Genomic DNA, 15,736 nt, shown 5'->3' on the forward strand with positions numbered 1-15,736 from the left:
AAAAATAAATATGTACAGTGCTTAAAAATTACCCGAATGACTTTATATTTCTAAACACACATAACTGATATTTTGAAAATAAAAGTACTCATTGCTTTAGTAAAAATTTATTCCTGCAAAAAAAAAAAAAAAAAACTTTCTTTTTGCTTCTTACTTTAATTACAACTGTCCATAAATGTACTATCCCCCCCCCCAAAAAAAAAAAAAAACTTACTGAAACGTCCTCAATCACGTCCTCTATTTTAGATGGATTCACATTTTCTTTCACTCTCTCTCCAATCCTCCTCAGCAGCCATATAAGTTGCAGAAAGGAACACTGCAGATGGCCAAAGATAAATTCCACAGGTTCTTTAGGACAGCAATCATTCTCTAACCGAAGTTCAAGTACAACAGCTTCCCACACCCCTGGAATCTTAAAAATGCGATCCAAGTTGGCTTTTGCTCCCAAAGGCAGATACCGCTGTAAAACATGTACAGGAGCAGGTGGTGCAACACTCATCAGCCCCTTATCTCCATTGTGATGAATTGACAGTGGCCCTATGTTTTGAACAAAGATTGGTTGCCCTGCTGTCTCCATCCATCTGGCACCAGCACAACAAGTGGCAGCCATATTTGTTTGCCTCACATCTGCACAGAGAGTCTGAGCTAGATCTGGTCTGCCATAAAGCTGGGCACACAAGGCTTGGTGTGGGTGCTGTTGCTGTGATGAAAGATTTGGAAACTGCTGATGTTGCTGCTGTTGACACTGCAACTGATATTTCATTAGCTGTTCAGACAGTTCTAGTTCAGATGGTGTTTCAACTTTTGGATACGCCTCATAATCTTGGTTTATTGGTACTGATGGTGTAACCAATACAGATGAAGAAGATGAAATGTGTGGTGGTGTTTGAATAATCGGATTTGCAACTACATTTGAATGTTGCTCTGATTTTATAAAAGGTTTTTTCATGTGGCCTTCAACTTGTGGAACTGATAATGGAGTGTTACTTGTGAAAAGCTGCGTTGGATCACTCAAAGGTTCAGAAGGTTTAGCTTCTGAGGGTGACAACTGGGCAGATTCAGACAAGCTTAATTGCTCAAGATTACCATGTGGTGATGGAAGGCTGACCTCAGCTGGGTTCTGTTCTCCTTGCATTAGCTGTGTTGATTGTGCCATTGCATTAGGTGAGCCAGTCATTGTTCCAGGTATGATGAACAAGGAGTTGTTTGACTCTCCCTGGTCAACAGATGGCATTGGGAGAGAGGCTATATTCCATTCTGATGATGGATGATGAGCTAGTTTCTCTGGAGCCTGGTCATTAGGTGTTTGTTGTAACTGCTGCATAGGTGCACGTGGTTGGGCTTGTTCTAGTGGAACATTTACCTGTGCCTGAGGAAAGGGTGTCTCTATCAAAGTGGTATTTGGCTTTTTTTGCTTCTGACGTGGATCTGGACCACTAGAATGTGGAGGTTTGGGCAAATGTGGTATTAGCTGAGGATGTGAACCGCCATACACCTGTGGTGGTTGGTGTTGGGCATACGGGAACTGACCCTGCAGTTGTGGATGTTGCATATATGCCCCAGCACCATGTGTAGTGTGGTGGGACTGCCCTGGAGCTGGGAGACCCCACTGTGTCTGATGGGGAACTGAGGGATTCAGAGTCCACGGTTGATGAAATGGTTCTGAGAACACTGGGCCGGAAAGACCCAAATGTTTGGGCAATAAAGGGTGCAGAAGTGGCTGTTGCTGCAAAGGTCCTGAGGTGTTCTGTAACTGGTTTCCTAAAAGGGACCTTGTGTCTTGATGTGACAACTGAAGAGCTTGTATGTTGAGTTGTTCAGTGCCAGGTACCTTTGTTATCTGAAAGATATTAGACACTCATTTGATGTAAATATAAATTTTTCAATCTATTCTTTAGTATGTCCACTATTATGTTGTCAATCTCTCATAATGTGAAAAGGACCTTAGTTTTACACCACTATAAATGTCATTCCTTAGCTGAGAGTGTGGGTGCCCATGTGCAGTGACCCTCCTACAATGTACTAAAAGACAACTCCCACAGTTTTCTATGCGCAAAAAGATACATGTAACCCCCAAACAAATCCACAGATCGATTAGTTTCCCCTGTACAATATGTCATCACCTTATGTAATGGGCGGTTCACTTTAAACTCTACTGACGACAGCCTTGCCTCTTTACCCTTGAGGCCCTGTTGGGCCACCAATATTTTGCTGGTGAAAAATTTGGGGAATGGTGTGGTAGAGTCAGGGTTTAAAGAAAAGGCACAATATGGATTGCTGTCATCTATCATCGTCTGGTAATCCAATGCCTGAAATGATTAAATACTTATTAGAAACATGTTGTTTTGGAATAATGATTTAAATTTTACCACCCAACACACTGCATGAGAAAGCTTTAAACAGTATATGGATTAGAAAAAAACTATTATAAAGAACTATAATGAAGATTTTAAAATAAGGAGTAAGATAAATACGTGTACTATAACATGCACACAAGGTATTATATTCGAAAAAAAAAATTGATAAATATGTGATAGATTGGTGACATATGTTACTGTTTTTCTGATATATTTCCACTGACAAAAAAATTTCAATCTCTCTTGGTCACAGTTATACCTGTTCACCTTCCCCTGTCAAAGTCCATCCTTGATAGTCCTTAAGTGTGACCAGTACATCATGATTATCTTCACATACAACATGGTCACTGTTGTCATGGTCGCCATCACCTTGGTCACCATCACTTTGGTCACCATCACTATGGGGACAGATGTACAGCCTGAATAACTTATCAGGCATTATACGCTTGAAACCCACCTCTTCCATCCTACTGTTAAGATCCTGGAATATTGAATTTAGATCATATTGTCCCAAATAACACAATATATAACCTCAGTGATGTTTTCCAAATAACACAATAAATAACCCCAATGACGTCTCTCAACTAACACAATATATAACCTCAGTGATGTCTCTAAACTAACACAATATATATAACCTCAATGGTATTTCACACCTGACACAACATAATAATCAGTTTATTTTTGTCCCACACTTTCACATTACCATAACTTCATTGGGAGTAGCACTGATGCAATTGACTACAATCTGAAGCAGCTTCGTTTCAAGATCAAATTCGCCAAATACTGCAGCCCGCATCCTTCTACTATTCGCTGAAGTGGTATATTTACATAGATTCCACAAAGCTGCAGTGCATCTGGTGACAAAGGACATGAAAATATGTACATAAAACATTCACTGTGTATTAATAAACAGCAATGCCAATTTAATCTAAATAGTACACAGAAGCTGAATTTGAATGTAAAAGTTTCAATGATTTACCAAAGAGCAATATATATATGTTGTGTTTAATCAGGTGTGTGTGTGTTTGCTTCTACTGAATATCTTCATATTCCATTAAAAACTGTTTTAACAATATATAGCTGAAATCTTAATAAGCAAAGGGTCACTCACCAAAGAATATTTATTTTGTAAATACACACACGTATTTAAACATTTTTGTCTTTTTTTACTTAAAAGCAAAATATCAGTACCTGGTTTGGCTGTAGATAACAACAGGGTCATTCTCATCAGTTGTCCACTTACAAGTCCCCAGCAAGTCAGTTTTAGATGTCCAGAACTTCTTCTCCTTCTCTGCATCATCAACATGTGGAATACAGTGAGGAAAACTCAGATATACTGGTTTCTGAAACGTTAAGCTGTGAGGACCAATTACCACAATGGGGCTTGTTCTTGTCTGCTTGTCTGCCAAATGAGGGTTGTCACCTGGTCTCCAGCTGACTCCAAGGTACATCTCTGTTTCTGTACCTTCAGGAAGGGAACCCCCTGGTACCACAAGTGTAACCCCCACTTCCTTTAAGTGAATATAGCCACCGTTATGATCCATAGTGAACTTTTGAATGTAGATTCCTGATAAAATCAGTGCCAATTCAAGGTCACTTTCCTGTTTGATTGTGTCCTCCTGAGCCAATGCAGTATCTGTAAAAAATGAAAAAGTAGGTTTACCTGTAAAAGATGTGGACTCACAGCTAAATTGTTTAACTTATGAATTTGTAACCAAATTTAATAACCAACCCAGTGGGCAAAATATGTTGTTTTAACATTGAAACAACATTGAACCATAACGTTGATAAGACGTTGGATAAACATTGGATTTGAAAGTTGACTCAACCTCAGATAACAACGTTGTATCAATGTCAGATAACAACATTGTATCAACCCCAGTTGTTAGACAACATTCTTGCATGCAAAGACATTGAAATGACCTGAGGGTAGGGGTATAAAAGTATGACCATTAAGTTAAAATTTCCAAGGTTTAGGTTAATATACACTATAGCTAATAAGTCCCCGGTCACTTTAATAGCACACGCTGTCTACATCAGACGCGCTAATGCGCACGTCCCCGACAGTGTTAATGATAGGGGGCTTACGATGGACAGCGCATGTTGCTCACAGCAGTAGGCACTGCCGCCGAAGTTAAACCGGTAATTAAGTCTTTAACTTGACTAAACATGTTTTGCTTTGTAACTTGCGTCCTTCAGTCTTGCTGTTGCGGAAGCGCCGGCGGGACATATCTCCACCTTGCCGATATTTATCCCGACTCTCGACTTTAAAAGTATTATTGGTTTTGATTTTATCAAAGTCTTATTATATCAGAAAACCTGCATATTTTCATACGTTAAGAGAATTATAGAAATTGTAGAAAAAGCTACTCGTACATCAGGGATAAAAAACAACACCTTGCAGCACTATTACCTATTATTCATCACCAGAAGTTACTGTTTCACTTTTTTCTCCCAAATTACAAAGTCTGATGACAACTGAAAGCCTTTAGCCTAACCTCAGGGCAGTGGGAGATAGTCTGGATTTGATTAAATGTAATAAAAGTATATTTTGAAGAATTTTCCTAGCCTTCGGCAATTTCCGCAAAGCTTCGGCATGCGCGGCAATACAGAGCTGTCGATATCTATATTCGTGAACAATAGAATTGGTGGAACAACGGTTAACGTCGTTGAGTCGTCTGCAACCTACCCGACGGGAGTTCGTGTCCCTGACGGTACTTTTGAAGATTTTGAAATTGTCATTATTATAAATATCTATTAATATATAAAACAGTCGTGGCTAATTGTTTTTGCAACGGAAAGCACAGTAGGAAGGTTTGTTGTTATTGTTAAAGTTATTATTACTGGGGACATAAATTAGTATGCTAATCTCTTATCAAGGTATAATGATTGATACGATGGGTATCAAATAGTTTTCCTTTGATATAAACAACAAAAGAGCGGCCTTCCAAATATCTTTGCTGAATGTTTATAACGTAGGTACTATTATGCGCAAAAATATTGATACATGACGCAAACGACATTTACTAATTTTGGTAATATCAATTTTAATTAAAATTAAATTTAATTGAAATTAAAATTAAAATTTGTCTAAACGTGCATATTACCATTCACCTTGTTTAAAGGGTTCGCAACACTTTACATTCTAATACATTTTGCCAATTTTCATGTTTGCTAGTTTATTTTGATTTGAGAGAAAGCGAGAGAAGACCCTCTACTAGGGCCGCAAATTAATTATGAGTATTTTTCTTCAGTGCAAGAGGCTGTGTAATGAAAAATCAATCTGTAACTCTGGTATAGGGTGGCCTTGTGTGTGTAATAATATACAAGTAGGGGCAGGGGTACAGTTTTATAGTACAAATAGTCATTTTATACATCTTATTGATCTCATCGTCGGGTCATTGTTTACAATAGCGCTTTGTCGCTGTGCGTACCTTTTTGCATTTGAGTTAGACTCAGTCAGTAACAGCTGGTGATTTTGTCTTTTTTGCGTTTCATTGACAATATTTTGGCCACCTAAGTAGGGAAATGTGGCTCTTTGTTTTGAAATGACATTTCCATTGTTCCTTTGAACATGCAAAAGTCAACACACTTACGTCAACATACTTACTTTGTAATACCAACCCAGGGGAAGAAACAAAAGCCTCATAAGGTGTCGTCATTCACACTGTAAAAGGTGTTAATATCGTGGTTCTATTGTTTGCCCATGAATCATTATGACAAATTTGTAGGGTTGCCAGGTCACTGGCGCTTCATTCAATTCTCTATATCTGCCCTGCAGCCTGGGATGAGTGATACTTGACTGACCTTTGTTTACATCTGGAGATTTTCTTTATAATTCGATCAGTGTGCATAAATTATGATATTTTCCATCAGGAAAAATACGTGATAATGTTATGATTCTTATTTTACGGATACATATTTACAAAAATTAATTCCTGGTTTAATACCCCCTATTTCAGCGCCTATTCCTGGCTGCGTTAATTATGGGGGGTTGGAAAGTAATCCGTTAGAACGCAGGAGTGATGATTGCTACTCTTACCAACGGTGCATCACCGATCAACTAATATCAGCCACCTGAAGCAGAATCACCAACAAAAGACAAATTGGACTACATCTGCCTTCTTGTCGAGACATCTTATTTAAAAAAGGCGATAACGGTCAAAACATACGTGCTTCGTGGTTTATTAAATGTTCATCGTATTTTTTCGTTCGTTATTCTTATGAGTTAAGCAGCTTCACCTCCGTGACACCCTTTTTATTTATTTAAACCATTGTTAGATAAACCATGGGTTTCACTCCAGATTTCACGATCGAGCAGCTGATCATGAGGAGAGTGTAGCATGCTATAGTAAACTACCCCAAATATATATATATACAACACCTCCAGGCAGTGTTTGCCTCTTAGGAAAATAAGTTGCTGGACCGAAAGCTCAGCCATCTTGAAAATTAGCTGGCTAGAATGCCTGCCAGGTGGGAAAACTTCTCTGCCCGTTCTGAAAGTTGTCTGCCCCGGGCAGACGGTCCAGCCTTAATTTCTTACACTGCCTCCAGGGTTTCACGATCGAGCAAGTGATCATGAGGAGAGAGTGTAGCAGAGAACTTCATTAATGGTCGTTATAATTGGTGGTTGCCGTGGGAAAATGAGTTACATGATTACATAATACAGATACATAATAACATAAGATTAATACTAAAATTTTCCCTGATACAAAAACCCCTATTTGAGCGCTTATTCCTGACTGCGTTAATTACGGGTGATTAGAAAGTAATCTATGAGGACGCAGGAGCGATGATCGCTACTCTTACCAACGGTAAATCACCGATTTACTTGACTCCGCTACTTCGAGCAAAATCACACACCACCAAAAGACAAATTAGACCACGTTCGTCCTCTTATTAAAACAAAGAATGTAACAATGTGATGTCGGTCAAAGAAGAGGCCTAGACTACGTGCTTCATGGTTTATTAGATAGGCCTATTCATTGGATTTTTTTATTTCATTATTATAGCTTCACCTCGCGAGACCCTTTTTTATATATTTAAAACACAGCACCCCACTGGTTTCGCGATCATGAAGAAAGGGAGTGTAGCAAAGAACCTCATTAATGGTCGTAATAATAGGTGGTTGCATTGTAGGCCTAACCTTGTTCATTTTAGTCGACAGACTAAGCTAGAAGAAAGAAAAGATCATTATCGCCTCTCTTTACTTAGGAACAATAAGGATGGCTAGTGACAGCATTTATAAGTTCTTTTATTTAGACCGATCCTTTGTCTGGGACTGCGTCCGAGAAACGGCGATAACGACAGAGACGTCCTCGAACATTTTGGACTCAGTGCAAATAAAAAAAAAATCCGTTAAGAAGTAGCCTTTAAATGTCCTGGCAAATAATTTTGCGATGGCTCAGAGAGTTCTAGAATGAATGACAAGCAACGACATTAGGGTTAATAATAGACTAAAAACTATCAGAGTGTAGGCCTGTCTTACTTCATTTCTAAGGCCATCTTGTGATACGAGTCATGCTACACTACAAAAGAGGGGGTAGCAGTGGATGATTTAATACAGGGATACCATCGATAGTATATCAATAGAAAATCGCAATCCTCAAATGTTTTTTAATTCATTAAATATAAACGGTCTTTTCTCGTACAATGGGTCTGGTATAGTTGTATTAGCCTATCAGTTGGAAACACGTGGTTCGTCTACAATTGCAAATGGCGGAGGTGCCGTGGTAGTTATTGTCGTAAAATTAGCTGGATACGGTGCATTGAGAAAATTATTCATTAAATTTAGTTTTCGAGCGTCAGCTTAATCTGGTAAAATGCGAGACGAAAAAAATGATAGATAGAGCCTTATGACCCACTGTAGAATGATGCCGAATAATACATCAACGACGTAGTTTATCGGCAGATAAACCTGTTTCCATTCTCGGCTCACTGAGGAAAGGTTTGAGAGAGCATTTAAAGAAGAGGCGGTCGAACCAATAGTGAGTAGGAAGTGTGCTGCAATCAAGACGAACAATACCGATCATAAGTGGACAGCTAATAACCCCTAATTAACCCCGGGTTACGCGCTGCTGTGTTGACTCCTTGCTGGGAAGGGGTAGCGGCCTCCTACTGCTGTGCGTAATCAAACATTGTCTTCTAACATGCGGCTACACGACGGTTGCATTGTATTAATAAAGTAATACCTATTCATAAGGAAGGGGGCGGATGGTAATCTTACGAGAATTAAATCAGTTATCGATCATACGCGTACCAATAGTCGTGTTTTTTTTTAGCTATACGGTATATGTATTTCTTATATATATATATATATATATATATATATATATATATATATATATATATATATATATATATATATATATAACAAAGTCACAGTCACCTCAACCTATGTATAACAGGTTACCAAGAACTGTTAACTTTATTTATTCATTCCATCACATTTACAGCAACTTATTCATCCTAGTGTTAGCTGACCTTGCAAGGAATTCAGTTTATTGGAATATGTATTTCTGAATAACAAGTTAAGAAAATTCACTAGTTCACTAAAGACACAAAACAACTGTCACTTTTACTTTTAACACTTTTTTTGATTATTTTGATAAAGTTAGTCTGCATGTCTGCAAGGTTGTGTCAATGACCAAAATACAACGTTGAGTCAACGTCACATTATGACGGTGTTTCAACGTGTCTGGATCAACGTTGATTTTACGTTGAATTTAGGTAGATCAACAGCAATTCAAAGTATCAACCTTATTTCAACGTTGATCCAACGCAACTATGCCTGCTGGGAAGGCTCAACATTAAGACTCAAAAATAGCTTTTTAAGCACACCTTTTAACTAATAATATGATATACACAATTTTTTTCTCCACTGTCAAACAAAATGCTGTGGTGAGACTAATTGTACTTTATTGTGGATGTCCAAATTTTAATGCACTCACAGTTGACATACACATGCATGCAACTTCTGTAATTGTCTCAATTTTATATGCCACTGTCTAAGTTATAAATTGGTAGCTACATATGGAGTATAATACATTTTATCTAAAAGAAATCAATGGTTGCTAGCCTTTTTCTTCGCCGAAAATTCCACTTGCTGCAACTCACCTTCAGAAAGATCAAGGGAGACGGATTCATCAGAAGCAACCTGATATCAGCAAAAATAATGTAAAGATTTGTTTATTAATATCAGTACTTTACAGCTTCAAAATATAGACAAATAAGCAGTCCTAACAAGTATAGATGTGTACTATAAATAGAAAAATATGTTAAGAATAAGGTTTAGTACACTTTTCAGATCTTTTGCATGCCTTCGCATACATAATTTATGTGAATCTTGTGTAAGCTTTATTTCTGTCAAATATTGAATATTATCTACATTTTAGCACAGATAAATATCTCATCACCCCAAAAGCATGACGTGAATTTCATTGGGGGTATTAGTACACTTTACATGTACTCAGTACATTAAATTGCTTCATCATTTTTGTTTTCTCCTACGGAATACGAAAGTTGCTTGTGATGTTTTATAACTATGTACCCAATTGTAAATGTAACATGAGTATGTATGATGTATGATTGTGGTTGTAGAGAAGTGTGTTCGTGACTTATCGTTTGTGTCCGTGTGTCTTCGTTTCTATATAAAACACGCCCCTCTTTGTTACGCGGCACATTCTTTTCTTGTTTCTGCCATGTTCACACACAGGTATGATAGACTTGATTGGTTTACTTTTCATTTTCTTTGTGTTTAGATTTTGTATTTCTCTAAGTTTAGTTTGATCATTTCAGTGCTTATTATTTATTTTCATCCTTAATTAGTTTAGAAATTTAGTAAGTATCTTTAGTTCATTAATGTTATTCATTTAAATTTTTCTAAGTTTGTTCAGTTCTGCATTAAGTTCATTTTATTTATTTGTAAATTATTAAAAGGACATTCGTTTCTTGTTTCTGCCATGTTCACACACAGAGTACACTCGGGTTCGTAAATAAAGTATATTGAGAGCTGTTACATTTTTGGCGCCCGAACAGGGACCTGAGTAAACTCAAACATGTGACTAGATTGGGATAGTGGAAGACTGCCCACATCACTGATGATGCCAATCAGATCATTGTCAATGAGAGAATGAGAACCTGGCTATCTTCATGGACGTGAACGATGTCACCAAAGCTCTGACGAGGCATTCGAGTAGGCATACGACAGAAGTGTAAGCAGAGTGTGTGATTGTTACGGCAAGTGGAGTCCAGTTCCGATGTCTACGAGGCTGTAAAGGGACAACGCCCACCACGTCCACGTAATACGCAACGTGTATTGACCCCGCTGGCGAACTGCTAGTAACTGGTGCTTGGAAGGCGTGACCGGGTTCCGCAAGCTGTCTCATGTGGTGTAACCCCGCGAATACTGAAACTTGCATTTAAAGACGCTGTTTTAGCTGTCGGGACTGTATAATTTGAATCCCGCGGGAAGGAACTGTGAGTAACAGACTGTGTAAAACAATATATTGTAGATCTACTGTATATATTCTTGTAAATATTTGTCACCCGTATTTTTCTATAATCAATATTTCGCTAGATTTAGCAGTTAGATGTAAATAGAGACTGTGATTTAAATCTAATTAGAGAGGTCTTCTTATTCAGACTAAATATTTTAGGATACGCAGCTTAACATTACAGTAATTGTTAGTTTTTTGTAGTGTTCAAGTAGAATATTCTGCACTTCACCCATAATTACACAGGGATTGTTATATTTCTTGGTTAAGTAGTAAACGTAGTGGGTCGGCTGCGTAAACAGATTTGGTTGAATTTTGATATCAGTCTTTGGTTGAAGGCCGAAGCTAAGTGAAATTAATCTCTGCTGTTGTTTATTAGAGTTCATTATATTAGTGGCTCGTTATATAATTGCCAGTAGTTTCTTTCTATTGCATTGTCATATATTCATTCATACTGCTGTAGTGATATTAGTAGGGAGACATTTGAGTTTTGATATTATAATTTTGTAACCAGCAGTAGTATTAAAATTGGTAGTAAACTTTGTCAGTAACATTGAATCTGTGTATGCGTGTCAACACACATGTCCAATTATTAAGGCGTTGTGATATTAGTTTGACATTGCTGCTAGAATGCTGTGGGATTAATTGACTGCTTTTTATTGTTGCTTTCACTTAGAATTTTAATTACATTTTGTGACATTTTGTTATTGTAGTCACAGATTATAAAACTTGGTGAAGGTATTGTTGTTGTGGTCACAAAAAAAAAAAAACTGACATTAAACAGTGACATTAAGCAGTGATATTATATTCAAGCAGTAGTTAGAAGATAGAATAATTAAATTGTGTGTGTTTATTGTATATAATTGCATACATTATTTTAAGAATTTTTATTGTTTATATTTTCAGGAGTAACTGCAAACACTTGTTTGTTTTCATTATTTTTTACAACCTATCAAGTCTGTCTAATTTCTAGTTTAAATTCTAGTTTGGGTTTTTTTTACAGGGTCTGGGATTTTTGGGTCTAAATACAAATCTTTGGGAATCCTTTTTGTTCAGAGAACATATCAGTCTTGTCTATGTGTTTTGTTTGTGTGTATGCTTAGTGTGTGTCTTAGTGTGTGTGATAGTGAATAGTTGGGTGCAAACAGTTGTTTGATTTTTTTATTATTTTGTGTTAGACTTACAGTCAAGATGGCATCATCTATTATTCGCGCTATGAGTGTAGCAATATCAAATGTACCCGAAGGTGTTACAGATGACGAATTAAAAATGTTCATGTCGGATCACATGGTTTCTGATATGTCCGTAGTACAGAGAATACTTCGACCTGAAATACAAGGAGTCGTTTATGTAATTTTTGCATCCGCCAACGCGGCCGTGGAAGCGATAGATATTCTTAATGGAAGAAAATTAAAGGGTGGAAAAGTGGAAATAAGAAGAGTTTCCAAAACAGCTGAGAAAGATATACTTTTGCTTTTAGAGACAAATCGCGATTTATCGGTAGTTGACGTGATTTCCAGTTTTAAGAACATTGTAAGAATCGGATAACCCGATTTCTTGTTTATTTTGATTAATGTAGACTTAAGCGGCCCATTTGCGTGATCTTTTATGTGAGGAGGGGGGATTACGAGGAAATTGACTGACACTTCAACAGCGTGGCTGTTTTGTAGTTAGCATTCCGTAGGAATAGACATTTTTTGCGACACTCCTTTGTGCTTTTATGACAGTTCAGACACCACATAGTATAATAACGTCAAGTTACTTAGATGTTCAGTGATTTTGTAGAGGAAATTCAGCTTTCCAGGATAAAAAGGAATAATTGACATCCACGAAAGCCAGCAATGTGAGTTTTTATGATTGTTGTATTGTATAAGTTTAACTTTCTTAATGCAGTTAAAATTGTTTGTAAGACTTTGTTTTAAGAAGACTTATTTATGTTCTTTTTTGTTTGTTTTCGTTTTAGTCAGAACCATTGGATTACAAGCACTGATGCGTATCTGATGCTGGTTACTGTAATAAACATACAGAGTATTTAGCCAAGACTTTATTGTTTTAACTTAAGATCCGCGGGATCTTACAAACATGTCCTTGAAGGAGGTGTCTCAGGTGGTGGACGCTCTTCAGTCTGCACTTACACCTACCTCCACTTCTACTTCTACAAGACATGAGAAAACTTTTCCAAAAGTTTCAACCCCAAAAAGGAGGCGTCTTCCTCAAACGCCGAATTCTGGGGTCAAATTTAGTCAGAGTCCTCGAGTGGAGGGTGTGCGTGAGAGATGTGAAACAAGTATGCCTGAACTTGTGTCATATACCCACCCCCCTAGGTTGCCTCTGTTTTCAGGGTTGAATGACTCTAAAGATGCAACTTACCGCCAGTGGTCTTATGAGGTAAGAGCCCTATATAGAGATAAACTGTACTCAGATTCAGTATTATTACAAGCCATTAGACGTTCATTGAAGGGTCCAGCTGCAGAAACATTGTATAATCTAGGCGAGATAGTTGATGTGAATGACATTTTGACAAAATTTGATCATGTCTATGGTGATTTTCTATCTTCAGGGATTATTTTACAACAGTTTTACGCTTCTAATCAGACAAAAGCTGAAAGTGTAGCAGCTTGGGCTTGTAGACTTGAAGATATGGTTTCCAAACTTACTCTCAAAAAACCTCCTGCTGTTTCTGAAGATGGTGCTAAGTCTATGTTGAGATTGAAATTCTACAATGGTCTTTATTCTTCTTCAGTGAGACAATTGTTGAGACACAGATATGACAGCGGGGCAACTTTTGATGAGCTTTTGGTGGAAGCGCGAACAATTGAATTAGAAGAACAAGGAAGATCTCCCCTTACATGTAAAGTTCAACAATCTTCTTCTGAGGCAGAGGATAAGATTGACAAGTTATTAGAGGTAGTATATTCCCTAAAAGAAAGAATGAGTGTGCTTGAGAGTCAATTAAGTACACTGAGTCGACAGAATTCATCTCAACCGCGAAGGTTTCAACAGGTACGTTTTACCGGTAGATGTTGGCATTGTGGAAATCAAGGACACCGACAAATAAATTGTCCTTCTCAAATCCATTTAAATGAAAATCAGCCTGTCGAGCAGGGCAACAGGCAGGCTCTGTCTCGAAATGCCCAAAATCAGTAGTGAAACATCTTGTAGGTAATGCTAATGAGTTACCAGTTGTTTTTCAGGGTAAGGAAGTGAAGACGTTGCTAGATACTGGTTCGGTTGTGAGTACAGTATCTTCTTCTTGTGCAAAGTCCTTTGATTTAGAAATCCAACCACTCAATAACATCATTAAATTAGAATCAGCTTGTGGCAATGCAATTTCATATCTTGGATATGTAGAAGCATCTGTGAAACTGTCCGAGTTGGATGACTCTACTAAACATGACTGTCTTTTTCTTGTAGTTCCAGACACGGAGTACCATGCCAAAACTCCACTTCTTCTTGGAACAAATATCCTGTCTCTTTATATTGGTGTCAGTAGAATGGGAAATGGCGAATTACCAATGCCTTTGAAGTTGGTCCTAAAAACTCTAAAAAACCAGAGTTATTTACAGAATGCCACTGAAATATTGGGTAACGTCTGCGCTACCAAGACAATTGTAGTGCCTAAAGGTGAGAAGGTATTGATTAACGGCTTGTCGAGAGTAGTATCATGTTAACGTCTTGTAGCCATGACTGAGGAAATTTCAGAATCTGCTCTACCAGGTGGGTTGATACTTTCTCCTAGTGTGCATGTGGTGCAGCCTGGTTTATCAACTCAAAAGATTGCAGTGGAAATTACTAATTTTTCCAACCATAGCATTACTATTCCCAATGGATCAAAACTCTGTAAGCTTTCTCAGGCTTCTATAGTACCTGCTTCAAAATCTTCATCAAATTCTGTTGAAGGTGATACTTCTGATTCTATATCCTTTGCTGAACAGTTCACTGAGAACTTAAGGGAAAATCTTGATGAAAATCAAGTGTCTGAGGTGAATCAGTTGTTACTTGAACACAAAAATGCGTTTTCTCTACATGACTTTGATTTAGGAAAATGTTCTTTGGTTAAACACAAAATCAATCTTGTAGATGATATCCCATTTCAGTCAAAACATTGTCACATTACTCCTTCAATGTTTACTGAGATTAGAGATCACATAGCACAGATGTTGGATCTTGGTGTCATAAGAAAATCCTCTAGTCCATATTCCTCTGGTGTTGTTCTAGTGAGAAAAAAAGATGGCTCACTACGCTTCTGCATTTATCTTCGGAAGCTAAATGCTAAAACAATCAAAGATTCTTATGCCTTGCCGAGAATTGACGAAACACTAGATCTTCTCCATGGTGCTTCGTGGTTCAGCATGTTGGATCTGAAGTCTGCATATTGGCAAGTAGAGATTGAAGAGTCTGACATACCAAAAACAGCATTTAAGGTTGGTCCTTTAGGTTTTTATGAGTGTGTACGCATGCCGTATGGGTGTTGTAATGCGCCTATGACATTTCAAAGGCTGCTTGAGAGTTGCATGGGGGATTTAAATCTAGTAAATTGTTTAATTTACTTGGATGATATTATAGTTTTCAGCAAAACCTATGAGGAACATGTAACCAAGCTGAGAGATGTGCTGAGACGATTGCAAGATCATGGGTTGAAACTCAAACCTAATAAATGCCGTTTATTTCAGCGGAAAATCCAATACCTTGGACACATTGTTTCCAAAGAAGGAGTACAAACTGATCCAGCAAAGATTGAGGTTTTGAAGTCTTGGCCTGTTCCAAAGTGTGTACAAGATGTGCTTTCTTTCATAGGGTTTGTTGGATATTACCGTCGTTTCATTGAGAATTTCAGTAAAATAGCTTGACCATTGCATGAACTCACAAAGAACCAAGTGA

At 37.6% G+C, this 15,736-nt stretch overlaps 1 protein-coding gene across 1 annotated transcript in view; it reads right to left on the reverse strand.

The window, feature by feature from the left end:
• Positions 1-15,736, reverse strand: part of LOC106174229 (uncharacterized) — a 53,123-nt gene that overhangs the window by 2,960 nt on the left and 34,427 nt on the right. The window contains exons 17-22 of the mRNA XM_086998251.1: positions 9,477-9,516; positions 3,552-3,996; positions 3,064-3,214; positions 2,617-2,838; positions 2,124-2,309; positions 215-1,840 (exon numbers count right to left, since the gene is read on the reverse strand). Coding sequence (XP_086854377.1) covers positions 215-1,840; positions 2,124-2,309; positions 2,617-2,838; positions 3,064-3,214; positions 3,552-3,996; positions 9,477-9,516 — 2,670 coding nt within the window. The remainder of the gene's footprint in view (positions 1-214; positions 1,841-2,123; positions 2,310-2,616; positions 2,839-3,063; positions 3,215-3,551; positions 3,997-9,476; positions 9,517-15,736) is intronic.

This window comes from Lingula anatina, chromosome 10 (assembly GCF_051362555.1).
Source record: "Lingula anatina isolate TDL-2025a chromosome 10, LinAna3.0, whole genome shotgun sequence".
Classification (NCBI taxonomy): Eukaryota; Metazoa; Brachiopoda; class Lingulata; order Lingulida; family Lingulidae; genus Lingula; species Lingula anatina.